A 13,344-nucleotide genomic window follows, 5' to 3' on the forward strand; every position below is an offset into this window, starting at 1 on the left:
TCCAGATCCTAAAGATACACAAAAATGAGCAAAAACTCTTAAGATTATTTTAAACAGGCAAATGTGATACAAAACAAAAAAACCATCATAAAGTTAGACTTACCGTAATAGGAGTTCTTTGGGAAGTTTTTTATTGATTACAGCTTCATCGCTATTTGAGAACATCTGCAAAAACAAAATCATTGTGTCAAGTGCTACTTAACATTTTATTATGTTTAACTCAATAGTTTAGACTACCACCTGGTAGCTCAGACGGTAAAGCATCTGCCTACAATGTGGGAGACCCGGGTTCGATCCCTGGGTAGGGAAGATCCCCTGGAGAAGGAAATGGCAACTCAAGCCAGTTCTCTTGCCTGGACCGAGGAGCCTTGTAGGCTACAGTCCACGGGGTTGCAAAGAGTTGGACACGACTGAGCGACTTCACTTCAACAGTTTAGAGGTAATCCTCTTAGGAGAAAAGAGAATAACCACAATGGATGTTATAAACCAAAGTCATATTTTCAGAAACTCCTTAGGCTAAAAAATGTCTGAGACATTTAATTTGCTCTCTATCTTTATCTTTAGAGAAAAATTAACTAATAGCAGCCAGAAGGATGATATTATGTGCCAGGTGCTATTTTTAGTCTTTTTCATGTATTAATGTATCAAATCTTCTTATGACACTTAATCTTCATTTTACATATAAGGAAACCGAGGTACAAAAAATTTACTTGCTTAAAATTGTATCAGTACAGAGTGACCATTTGAAAAACCTTAAGGCAAGGTTATTTTTCAGATCTAACTCATATTTATTTGTTCATGGAGTTGTTCAGAAACCTAGGATAGGGAACATTCTCCTTCAAGTTTTATGAATCATGCAGAAAATTAATAGTGCTTCATAACCACAACCATATGCATTCTGGATGCACAAAGGATCACTCAAATTAATGAAATAACTCACAATGGGTATTTTTAAACAGACCCACAATTTCTTCCACTATAAGCTTGTCTAGTAAGCTACATTAAAAATAAAATACCTATATATCCAATAAAAAGTCAGGAAAGACAACACACATGTCACTGAAACTGAGGAGTATTTCAGTCCCTGCTATTAAGTATCACATAGATGCCTCTTGACTTCACACAGTGAACATTTACTGAACATCTTGTAAGTATTAGGCACCTTTCTAGGCAATTAAATACAAAGATAGTAAGATATTAGCTCTGTACTTAAGGGGTTCCTCCTCTACAATGAGGAACACGGAAATAAGCAAATACTAAATTTGGGCTGGCATCAAGGAGATAAGCTAGAAATACGTTAAAATTATAGTTGAAGTAAAAGACGATACAGATCTCTGTAAGATTATAGGAAATGAAAAAAAAAGCTGGAGAAAAAAGGAATTTTAAAGAAGCTACAGAGTTGCTGATGGAAAGCTGGATCATCTACTAAGTTTCAGTGTAGCAAACACACTATGTTATAATAAAGCTACTGACTGACAATCACATGCTTTAGGAAATTACCTGACATCAAAGAAAAATCTGCTTCCCTAAAATCTCTATCCATTAATGGAAGTTACTAAGAAAAAAATCATACTCCTTTTTGGTAAAACAGTCTTTCAAAATGAAGTCATCACACTTCCTCCTAAACAAATCGCAAATTTCACAGTTTCTAATTTTCTAAGACTCTTGACTATTATGATTATTCATTTTTTTTTGGCCACACCATGCAGGATTTTAGTTTCCCCCAGCAGGGATCCAACATACGCCCCCTGCAGTGGAAGCATGGAGTCTTAACCAGTGCACTGCTAGGGAAGTTCCATCATCATTCTTCTCTAGGTACACTTACGGGAAAGAATGCATGAAGGAGTTATAAAGTGTACCCTGAATAATCTAGGGTTGATGACATAAATAACAATATCTTGCAAAGACAGCTAAATGTATCAAAAGTTGACACCTGCCTGGGGGACTTCTTAGCATACAACATGTATCTTAAGCTTGAGATCTTTGGAAAAAATTAAATTTTTAAGTATAAAATATCACTAAAGCACCCAATATAACAGACTATGCCCAACTCAAATCCAGAAAATATAAAAGATAATCGCTTTTATAGTAGAAATGCTGAACTCTTTATCTTGTATATTCAAAGTATTTAATTGAATACCCAGCAAGGCACTTTCTGCTCACTTGAATATAGACAATAATTAAACTGATAAAAAATATAAATCTGCTAGGTATTGTTCACACAACTTGTACAACTCTAGATTTTTTTTAAAAAAAGGAACAAAAATCAAAAAATTTTCCCCCTAAGTTAGCCTAAATGGGCTTCCCTAGTAGCTCAGTTGGTAAAGAATCTGCCTGCATTGCAGGAGACCCCAGTTTGATTCCTGGGTCGGGAAGATCCCCTGGAGAAGGGAACGGCTACCCACTCCACTATTCTGGCTGGGAGAATTCCATGGACTATATACTCCATGGGGTCGCAAAGAGTCGGACACGACTGAGTGACTTTCACTTCACTTCTTCAGCCTAAATAGGCCAAACGCTGTTGTGTCTATATCAACATGAGGTATATGAAAAAGTAAAGAAGAAAAGGAATAGTGTTCTGGGAGTACCTGGGAACCTACTCCAAGTAGAGAAAGATCAATGGTTCACAAACTGTGGTCAAATAACTGCATCAGCATCACACAGGACCTTGTTAGAAATGCAAGTTCTTGGGTTGTACCCCAGATCTACAGCATCAGAAACAGGGTGCCAGATGTGGTGGAGGGAAAAGAGAGGCAACCTGTACTTTAACAAGCCCTCCAGGTGATACTGATGCTTCCTGAAGTCTGAGAATCAATGGACCAGAAAAAAAGGATTGAGGACCCCAGAACTTATGAAATCATAGTTCTAACACAGAGTCAGAATATTTTATTATTTAAAGTGACACAGCAATGGAACTTAGAAAATAATCCTAGAGGTAGACACACATTAATTTTAGATGTTTTCTAGAAAATTCAAATGGCTTCCACTCTAGTTCATGATACTGTTTATAAAGTAAATACTTCACAGAAGCAACAGAATGTTTTAGACATCTTACTATTTCAGCTGAATCCAAACTCTAGATTTCTCATACAACATATAAAGATGTCAAAACCAATTAGACCAAGGATATAATTAATTAGAAAAATTTGTGAAGGTTTTAGGTATTATTGTTTTAGAGAAGTCACTGTTCAAACATCTGACATTCTTAGTTATCTCATTTCATATTAATGTGCGGATATACAGTGTTAGTTGCTCAATCATGTCCAACTCTTTGTGACCCCATGGACTACAGCCACCACACTCTGCTGTCCATAGAATTCTCCAGGCAAGAATATTGGAGAGGGTTGCCATTCCCTTCTCCAGACGATCTTCTAGACTCAGGGACTGAACCTACATCTCCTGCACTGCAGGCAAATTCTTCACCGTCTGAGTCATCAGGGATATATAATTACATATTTTAATAATCTGTCTGCAAACAATTACAAGGATGTGGGTATGGGGGTGGTGGGGGAACATGAGGGCAACTATAATATTCTCTCTCAATTATTTGTTTCAAGATAGGACATCATCCCCTAAACAGACACTGTAACAGCCCTCCTGTTACAGGGAGGGACATTCTTATATATTTATATAAGGGATATAAATATATCCCTTGTATATAGGGATAGGGCATTCTTATATATCCAGGTTTTAAAAAATCTAAGTGATTTGGTTTGTCATACATTAACATTTATTACTGCTTTGTATAAAACTGTAATTGTTTTTCTATAAATTACCTAGTTAAGAAATATTAATTGTGAAACTACTTTTTATAAACTGTAATTATAACAAAGAGCTCCTGAATAGTATGAAGAAGCATTTTTTGGCTATTATTTTAGCTTTCCTGATCAGTTTTGAAATCTTTGGCAAACTTTGGGAATTAGTTTACTAAAACAATGAATTTAAATGCTCAGCACACAACAAAGACACAGGAAACCAATTCAAGAGGTTTTAAATCCAGGATCTGAGTGGGAAATGGCAACTGGGTTTAATAAAGGAAATAGGAAAAGAAACACTTTCTCAACAGTGACCCCTGCTGATTAAAGTAAAGTATAGCTAACAACTCCAAAACCCAGAAATCAAAAGGTCTGACCTATATTATTCAAGCATTATAGAGGAAATAAAAGTTTAATATGCATTTTGGCACAGATTACTAGTATCCCCCAATATCCTTTCTACACGTCTAGAGTAACAGAACTCCCATATTTTAGCTAACACATGGCTGTGTGGAAAGAAGACTTTATTTCCCATTACATTCTGGCCAATGGGATATAAGAAAAAGTGATGTGTACAGTATCAGGGGGCTTGGAGTGTCCTTAATGAGAGAGGGTGTGCCCCTTCTTTACTCCTTCCTCAATTATGCTGTTTGAAATGTGGTCAGGATGACTGAACTCCATCTTGTATCATGAAGCTGAAGACTACAGTTTAGAGATAAGCAGAAAACTAGAAAAAGCCTGCAGATGACTACAGAGACACCATACTTCTGGACTTACATATAAGAGAAAAATAAACTCCTATAGTATTTAAGTCATTTAATTCAGTTGCACAATACTGAATGTATTGTACACTTTAAAAAGTACAGGGTGGCAATTTTTATATATATTTTTCCACAATTAAAAATTTTTAAGATTCTTTTTTCACATTTTAAAGTTTCTGAATTTAGGAATCATTTTACAATCAAAATCAAAAGCTTTTTTGTGTGTGATACATAAAATAATGGTACATTTTATAAATCGCAGTAACTTTTAATTACAGATAGCAATTACAGTATGACCAAGAGAAGGAAAACAGAACTAAAATAAGAACGAAGGACCACATACTTCTCTTCAAACAGGCTCTGTGCTTTTTGTTCATGTTATCTTCTCAAGAGCACCCGTGCAACCAAACTTGCCTATTCTGTCAATAGAAATCGATTAACGCCCACTGGACATGTTATCTGTGTCATGAAACCTTTTCCAATCATCCTAACTGGATGTGACTGTTCCCTTCTCAGATAAAATCCCAAAGCACCCTGGGCTGGTATGGTGTCCAATATATAAGACTGTAAGCTCTGATATAATGACGAAGGGGGCCTTGTCCGTTTAGTTCACCACAGTACAGTCAGTGAACAACACAATGCCTATAAATTCCTGAACCAATGAATGTCATTTTTACTAAACAGATCAGGAAATATTTTCTGACTGTAAATTCACAGCAGACCTCCATGCTTTGTTCACTTCATATCTATCTCGGTGGTGGAGGGGAGGGGAAGGGAGACAAAGGAAACGGAGGGATATGGTTGGGAAGGGAGATGAGAGGAGGGGAGGGAAAAAGAAATTTAATAAATTGAATGTTACTCTAAATTCATCAAATAACGTGCAAATAACATGAATTTATTTCAGCAACAGACTGAATAATATTACAAAATATAACAGTAATATTATAAAATATAACAAGTAAAACACATGAAGAAAAAAGTTTGGATACTCAACTTATTATCCCCTTCCTTAAAAAAAATTTGTAATAATTGCAAAGTTTTCACCAGTATGGTATTTCATCTGTATACAGAAATTTTAGCAGCTTTATTAGGGCATAATTCACATAGCATAAAATTCACTGGTTTTCAGTGTACACTGCAATGATTTTTAGTAAATGTACAAAGCCGTCAGACCATCACTACCACTCAGTTTTGATGAATTCCAACATCCCCAAAATATCATTCATGCCCATCAGCAATCAATCTTTAAGTAACTACTCATCTGCTTTCTGTCTCTGTAGATTTTCCTTTATGAGCATTAAAAAAAATAGAATCATAAAATAATGCAATTTTTTGGACGTGGCTTCTTTTATTCTGCGTGTTTTTGAAGTTCATCTATGTTGTAGCATGTACTAGTAGTTCATTCCTTTTTATTGCTGAATAGTATTTCAGCATATGAAATTACAAATTTTGTTTATTCATTCCTAGCTAACATTTGAATTGTTACACTTGCTTTGGGTTGAAATAGGTTCCTATTTCTCTTGGATAAAATCTAAAATGGAGAGTTTATGGCTTGTATCATATGGTTAAGTTTATTTTAAACTTTTAAATTGATATCCAAAGTAGCTGTACCATTTTATATTCCCACCAGCAATGTATAAGGTTTCCAGTCTGTCCGTATCTTACCATACAGGGCATTTGGGATCTCCAAACAGGGATCGAACCCTGCAATGGAAACAAGGAGTCTTAATCACTGGACCTCTATGGAAGTCTCATGTTGACTTTATTTCAGCTAGTCTAATTTATTTGGGGGGGCTCTAAAATCACTGCAGATGGTGACTGCAGCCATGAAATTAAAAGACGCTTGCTCCTTGGAAAGAAAGTTATGACCAACCTAGACAGCATATTAAAAAGCAGAGACATTACTTTGCCAACAAAGGTCCGTCTAGTCAAGGCTATGGTTTTTCCAGTGGTCATGTATGGATGTGAGTGTTGGACTATAAAGAGGGCTGAGCACAGAAGAATTGATGCTTTTGAACTGTGGTGTTGGAGAAGACTCTTGAGTCCCTTGGACTGAAAGGAGGTCAAACCAGTCCACCCTAAAGGAAATCAGTCCTGGGTGTTCATTGGAAGGACTGATGTTGAAGCTGAAACTCCAATACTTGGCACCACGTGATGCGAAGAGCTGACTCATTTGAAAAGACCCTGATGTTGGGAAAGATTGAAGGCAGGAGGAGAAGGGGAGCACAAGGTGAGATGGTTAGATCGCATCACCAACTCAATGGACATGAGTTTGGGTAAACTCCGGGAGTTGGTGATGGACAGGGAGGCCTGGCGTGCTGCGGTTCATGGGGTCGCAAAGAGTCGGACACGACTGAGCGACTGAACTGAGCTGAATGGGGTGTTATTATGGTACCAATTTGCATCTCCCTAATTACTAATGCTGTTGGGCATCTTTTCATGTGCTTTTTGGCTGTTCAAATGACTTCTTGGGTGAAATGTGCATTCAAATAATTTACGCTTTTGAGTTGTTTAATTTCTTAGATTTAGGGGCTCTTTATATTAATATATTTTGAATACACATTCATTATCTACTCTATGACTTGTAAATATTTTCTCCCATTCTGTGTTATTTCTATTTCTTAATGGTGTCTTTCAAAGAACACTTTTTAAAAAAAGAGTATTTTTAATTTTGGTAAGGTCCAATTTATCTTTTTTTTTTAAACAGATAATACTTTTGATATCATATATGTGAACTCTGCCAAACCAAAGGTTATGCAGTTGTCTTCTAATTCAGAAAAATTTAAAGCCATGCCTAGCTGACTCAACCAGACACAATGGCCTCAAAGCAGCTAGAAGGAATATATGCCACAGCAGACAGACACAACCAAAATAGGGAGAGGTCTGTCTTAAAAAGAGTTATAATGATGTAGCTTTTGGGACATGGAATAATACAAATTAGATTCATAGACAATCCCAGAAATTTTAAAGGAAGTTGTACCTGCTGGGTACAACTACAACAAGGGACAGAGACTATTTAAAATGAAAGGAGACCTCTGGACTCCCAACTTTCTGTAGGGAGGAAGTACCCTGAGGTATTTCTTATGTAAAAGGAGAACCTCTCAGAAAGCAGTGTTAAGAGCTCATGACGCAGTACTAAGAATCACAGAGAACAGTGGATTAGGGAACCATTCCCAGGAAGTAGAACTGGGCCCCTGTCAAGGCACATTTCCTGCTCCTGTGTTACCAAAAGTCAGATCCAACTGTTTGCCAACACTTGAGAGGCAAGGTTGGTGGAAAGGAAAATGCTTTATTTCAGAAGCAGGCAACCCGGGGACAGAGTAGACTCATGTCAAAAGGCCAACTTACCACTGACAATCAGTGGGCAAGAGGTTTTTTTTTTTTTTGAATTGAATTATTAGACCCCAGCCTCAGATATCCAATTTATTTGGCTATCTGATTTATTTAGTTTGGGATGGGTTGTTCACTGGTACTTTTAAAAAATATTTATTTGGGGGTTGCGGTAGGTTTAGTTGCGGCATGCAAGATCTTTCATTGCAGCGTGCAAGCTTCTCTCTAGCTGTAGCACCCAGGCTCAATAGTTGTGGCACTCGAGCTTAGTTGCCCTGCAGCACATGCAATCTTGTTCCCCAACCAAGGATCAAACCCACATTCCCTGTGTTACAAGGCAGATTCTTAACCACTAGGCCACCAGGGAAGTGCCAAGGCAAGAGCTTTTGAAGTAGAGTTTCAGGTGTGTTTATAGGCCAAGGGAGGGGGCTACAGTCAGCTCTGACAGGCATCTTGAAATTGGTTATGCAGTGGTCTCGTCAGTGCCATCTTGATTTTATTGCCCATGAAGAAGAACTTAAGGCCCTTGACTTTGCTTAATAACTGAACAATTATTGGTTTTGTTTGTTTTCCTTTGCTTCTGCATTTTCTTGATTCTCTGTTAAACTTACTCTTCAGCTAAAGATTTTCTACAGACAAAAGGCAGGCAGAGGACATGGGGGAGAAGGAACACAGGGTTCTGCTCTGTTTTAGCTGCAGTATGTGACCCTGACAACATGTCTACTACATTTCAGGGCTGATGCGTGCATGTGTGCATGCTAAGTTGCTTCAATCGTGTACGACTCTTTGTGACCTCATGACCATAGCTCAGCTAGCTCCGTTGTCCATGAGATTCTCCAGGCAAGAATACTGGAGTGGGTTGCCATGCCCTCTTCCAAGGATCTTCCTGACCCAGGGGTCGAACCTGAGTCTCTTATGTCTCCTGCACTGGCAGGCAGGTTCCTTAACACTAGTGCCGCCTGGGAAGCCCTGTTACTCCCCCCTTTTTTGGGGAATATTAGCGTTATTTTATCTCTTTGAATAACAGTGTATGTTGAGTGTATGGGGCAGATAACTTTTCTTTTTAGTTCACAAGTCTCTGGATCAAGAGGAATTGCAGGTAAGTACCCTCAGTTCAGTTCAGTTCAGTTGCTCAGTTGAGTCTGACTCTTTGCGACCTCATGGACTGTAGCATGCCAGGCTTCCCTGACCATCACCAACTCCTGAAGTTTACTCAAACTCACGTCCAGGGAGTCGGTGATGTCATCCAACCATCTCATCCTCTGTCACCCTCTTCTCCCACCTTCAATCTTTCCGAGTCTCAGGGTCTTTTCAAAAGAGTCAGTTCTTCGCATCAGTACCCTCATCCACCTCTAAATTTGATACTGATGATAAGTTACAGGTATTCACCATTGTTTATTTACACTTTTTTATTTTTACAGGTTATTTGTCTTTGGAGAAGATTTTGGAGGTCTTGGGAGAGAATGCTTTGCATGTGACAAGAATGCCAATCACTGGAGCCAAAGGGCAGACCATGGTAGAACATTATAATAAGGGCCTCCAAAGAATCTTATCTCCTTGCTACAATACCCTTTGGCAATGGGTACTCCCTTCAATAAGTGGAGTCTATTTTCCCAGCCTTTGCATCCGAGTTCACATGATTTTTGATCTGACCAAAACAAAAAGCAAACAAACAAAAAAACGGTGTGTGTGTGAACATAACACTGATTTCCAAGTAATGGAAACTTTAATTTTTGAAACACTCCTGCTACTATGTTAGAAAGCCCAAGATAACCTTCTGCATGATGACAGGCCTTGTGGAAAAAGAGTACCAGCTGATAGTGACACCAAGATCTCAGACTGTAAGTGAGGCCATCTTAGATGCTCAAGCCCCTGCCAAGCCACCAGAGGACTGCAGCCTCGCCAGTGATCTTTTTGAGTGACTAGCAGAAGAACTGCCAGGCCGGATAACTGTTTCAAGCCACTAAGTTTCAGAGTGGTTGTTAGACAGCAAAAGCTGTGAAAACAGGTTCTCCTTTTAAAAAGTGTATGACTTGTGATCTAAATTTCAAAGATTTGAATAAAATTAGAGATATACAGAAGTAGCCCAACATAGGTAAAATCTTTTGCTGGGAAGAAAATTTCTGGGAGAGATTAAGGATGAACTGCCATAGAGAAGTCCAGAGTTGAAGCTGCAGAGTTTTTTAAAACAATTTTTTCCTATAAGTAATTTTTACTGATTAAGCCATTCCCTCACTCAACCAACAGCAGATGTTTTTCCAATTGGTTAGATTTTCTTGCCAAAATCTTAAGAGGAAAAACATTTTTGTATGGCTAAATAAACCTAAAACCAAATAAGTATGTAATTCCTCCACCCAACATCTTGTCCTTAGTAGAAATATAATTGCTTTTTAGAAGCAAACTGCTGCCAGTGCATTACCATCTCATGACTAAATTTATCCTAAGAAAGAAATCTGTAGATAAAAGCACCAATGAAGGGATACATTTAGAAAACAGATACATTACTTAACAGGTCAAACTTTCTGCTTTGGATGCCTTCTAACATCTGATTAAATATTCCAAGATTTTCTTTTATCCTGACTTCTACTTATTTAACCAAAATCAATATCCACTACCAATTCAATATCCAGAATATAAGCACACACTTCTATTCTATTCTTTGGGTTGCCACTTTCTCCTCCTTGGGATCTTCCTGACCCAAGGACTGAACCCGTGTCTCCTGCATTGGCAGGAGGATTCTCTACCACTGAGCCGCTTGGAAGCTCTAACCCATTACATACACACAAAAGAACTAGTAGATACAAAAAGGCCATGATGGGATCTGACTCAGGATTAGCAAGCATTTAACTGAATCTCATATTATCAGAGGGGGCAGTAAATCAAGGGAAAGTAAGGTTTGATTTCCTCATGTACAAACTCTAGTCAATGTGCCAGAAACTGAAAACTGGCAGGATGTGTGGAATTTTCCAAGACATATGTCAGATAGTAATTTTACAACTCAGTCACAAACACACATTCTAAATCATCTTACTGCTATGGAAATATTTCCAAAGCAATGGTATTTTAATACAGCCATGTTACTTATTTGTAGAAAAAGAATTCCCCTGTTTTAGATAATGTAAGAAACAAAGTACACAGTACCCAAGACATCCTAACTGCATGCCAGAAATTATATTTTAGATTTAAAGGGAACAAAAAGAAACAATATGCTAAATTAGAAAGATTCTTTAAAAGGGAAAGGAAGAAATAACTCTGTAAGAAAGGCATTAAAGAAGAGTGATATCAAGTTAATAGACCAAGGAAATCTATTAGACTTTTTAGGCCATGATATGAACTACTGGAGATCAGTGGAGAAATAACTCCAGAAAGAATAAAGAGACAGAGCCAAAGCAAAAACAACACCCAGTTGTGGATGTGAGTGGTGATAGAAGTAAGGTCCGATGCTGTAAAGAGCAATATTGCATAGGAACCTGGAATGTTAGGCCCATGAATCAAGGCAAATTGGAAGTGGTCAAATGTGAGATGACAAGAGTGAATGTCAACATTCTAGGAATCAGCGAACTAAAATGGACTTGAATGGGTGAATTTAACTCAGATGACCATTATATCTACTACTGGGGGCAGGAATCCCTTAGAAGAAATGGAGTACCCATCAGTCAACAAAAGAGTCCAAAACGCAGTACTTGGATGCAATCTCAAAAACGACAGAATGTTCTCTGTTCGTTTCCAAGGCAAACCATTCAATATCACGGTAATCCAAGTCTATGCCCTGAGCAGTAACACTGAAGAAGCTGGTAGAATGGTTCTATGAGGACCTACAAGACCTTTTAGAGCTAACACCCAAAAAAGATGTCCTTTTCATTATAGGGGACTGGAATGCAAAAGTAGGAAGTCAAGAAACACCTGGAGTAACAGGCAAATTTGGCCTTGGAATACGGAATGAAGCAGGGCAAAGACTAATAGAGTTTTGCCAAGAAAATGCACTTGTCATAGCAAACACTCTCTGTCATAGCAAACACTCTCTTCCAACAACACAAAAGAAGGCTCTACACATGGACTTGACCAGATGGCCAACACCAAAATCAGACTGATTATATTCTTTGCAGCCAAAGATGGAGAAGCTCTATACAGTCAGCAAAAACAAGACCAGGAGATGACTGTGGCTCAGATCATGAACTCCTTATGCTAAATTCAGACTGAAATTGAAGAAAGTGGGGGAAACCACTAGACCATTCAGGTATGACCTAAATCAAATCCCTTATGATTATACAGTGGAAGTGAGAAATAGATTTAAGGGACTAGATCTGATAGAGTGCCTGATGAACTATGGATGGAGGTTCGTGACATTGTAGAGGAGACAGGAATCAAGACCATCCCCAAGAAAAATAAATGTCAAAAAGCAAAATGGCTGTCTGAGGAGGTCCTACAAATAGATGTGAAAAGAAGAGAAGTAAAAAGCAAAGGAGAAAAGGAAAGATACATGCATTTGAATGCAGAGTTCCAAAGAATAGCAAGGAGAGGTAAGAAAGCCTTTCTCAGTAATCAGTGCAAAGACACAGAGGAAAATAAGAGAATGGGAAAGACTAGAGATCTCTTCAAGCAAAGTAGAGATACCAAGGGAACATTTCATGCAAAGATGGGCTCAATAAAGGACAGAAATGGTATGGACCTAACAGAAGCAGAAGATATTAAGAAGAGGTGGCAAGAATACACAGAAGAACTGTACAAAAAAGATCTTCACGCCCCAGATAATCAGGATGGTGTGATCACTCACCTAGAGCCAGACATTCTGGAATGTGAAGTCAGGTGGGCCTTAGGAAGCATCACTACAAACAAAGCTAGTGGAGGTGATGGAATTCCAGGTGAGCTATTTCAAATCCTAAAAGATGACGTTGTGAAAGTGCTATGCTCAATATGCCAGCAAATTTGGAAAACTCAGCAGTGGCCACAGGATTGGAAAAGGTGAGTTTTCATTCCAATCCCAAAGAGAGGCAATGTCAAAGAGTGCTCAAACTACCACACAATTGCACTCATCTCACACACTAGTAAAGTAATGCTCAAAATTCTCCAAGCCAGGTTTCAACAGTACATGAACCGTAAACTTCCAGATGTTCAAGCTGGATTTAGAAAAGGCAGAGGAACCAGAGATCAAACTGCCAACATTTGCTGGATCATTGAAAAAGCAAGAGAATTCCAAAAAAACATCTATTTCTGTTTTATTGACTATGCCAAAGCCTTGACTGTGTGGATCACAATAAACTGTGGAAAATTCTGAAAAAGAAGAGAATACCAGACCACCTGACCTTCCTCTTGAGAAATCTGTATGCAGGTCAGGAAGCAACAGTTAGAACTGGACATGGAACAACCGACTGGTTCCAAATTGGGAAAGGAGTATGTCAAGCCTGTATATTGTCACCCTGCTTATTTAACTTATATGCAGAGTACATCATGAGAAACACTAGGCTGGATGAAGCACAAGTTGGAATCAAGACTGCCAG

The 13,344-nt window shown here is 38.2% G+C and overlaps 1 protein-coding gene across 3 annotated transcripts in view; it reads right to left on the minus strand.

The window, feature by feature from the left end:
* The window catches only part of FBXL20 (F-box and leucine rich repeat protein 20), a 105,372-nt gene that overhangs the window by 49,889 nt on the left and 42,139 nt on the right, over positions 1-13,344 (minus strand). For all 3 annotated transcript variants that reach the window (XM_070773392.1, XM_019981240.2, XM_070773394.1), the window contains exon 2: positions 104-165. In XM_070773392.1, the coding sequence (XP_070629493.1) occupies positions 104-165 (62 nt within the window). The remainder of the gene's footprint in view (positions 1-103; positions 166-13,344) is intronic.

Source organism: Bos indicus, chromosome 19, assembly GCF_029378745.1.
Source record: "Bos indicus isolate NIAB-ARS_2022 breed Sahiwal x Tharparkar chromosome 19, NIAB-ARS_B.indTharparkar_mat_pri_1.0, whole genome shotgun sequence".
Classification (NCBI taxonomy): Eukaryota; Metazoa; Chordata; class Mammalia; order Artiodactyla; family Bovidae; genus Bos; species Bos indicus.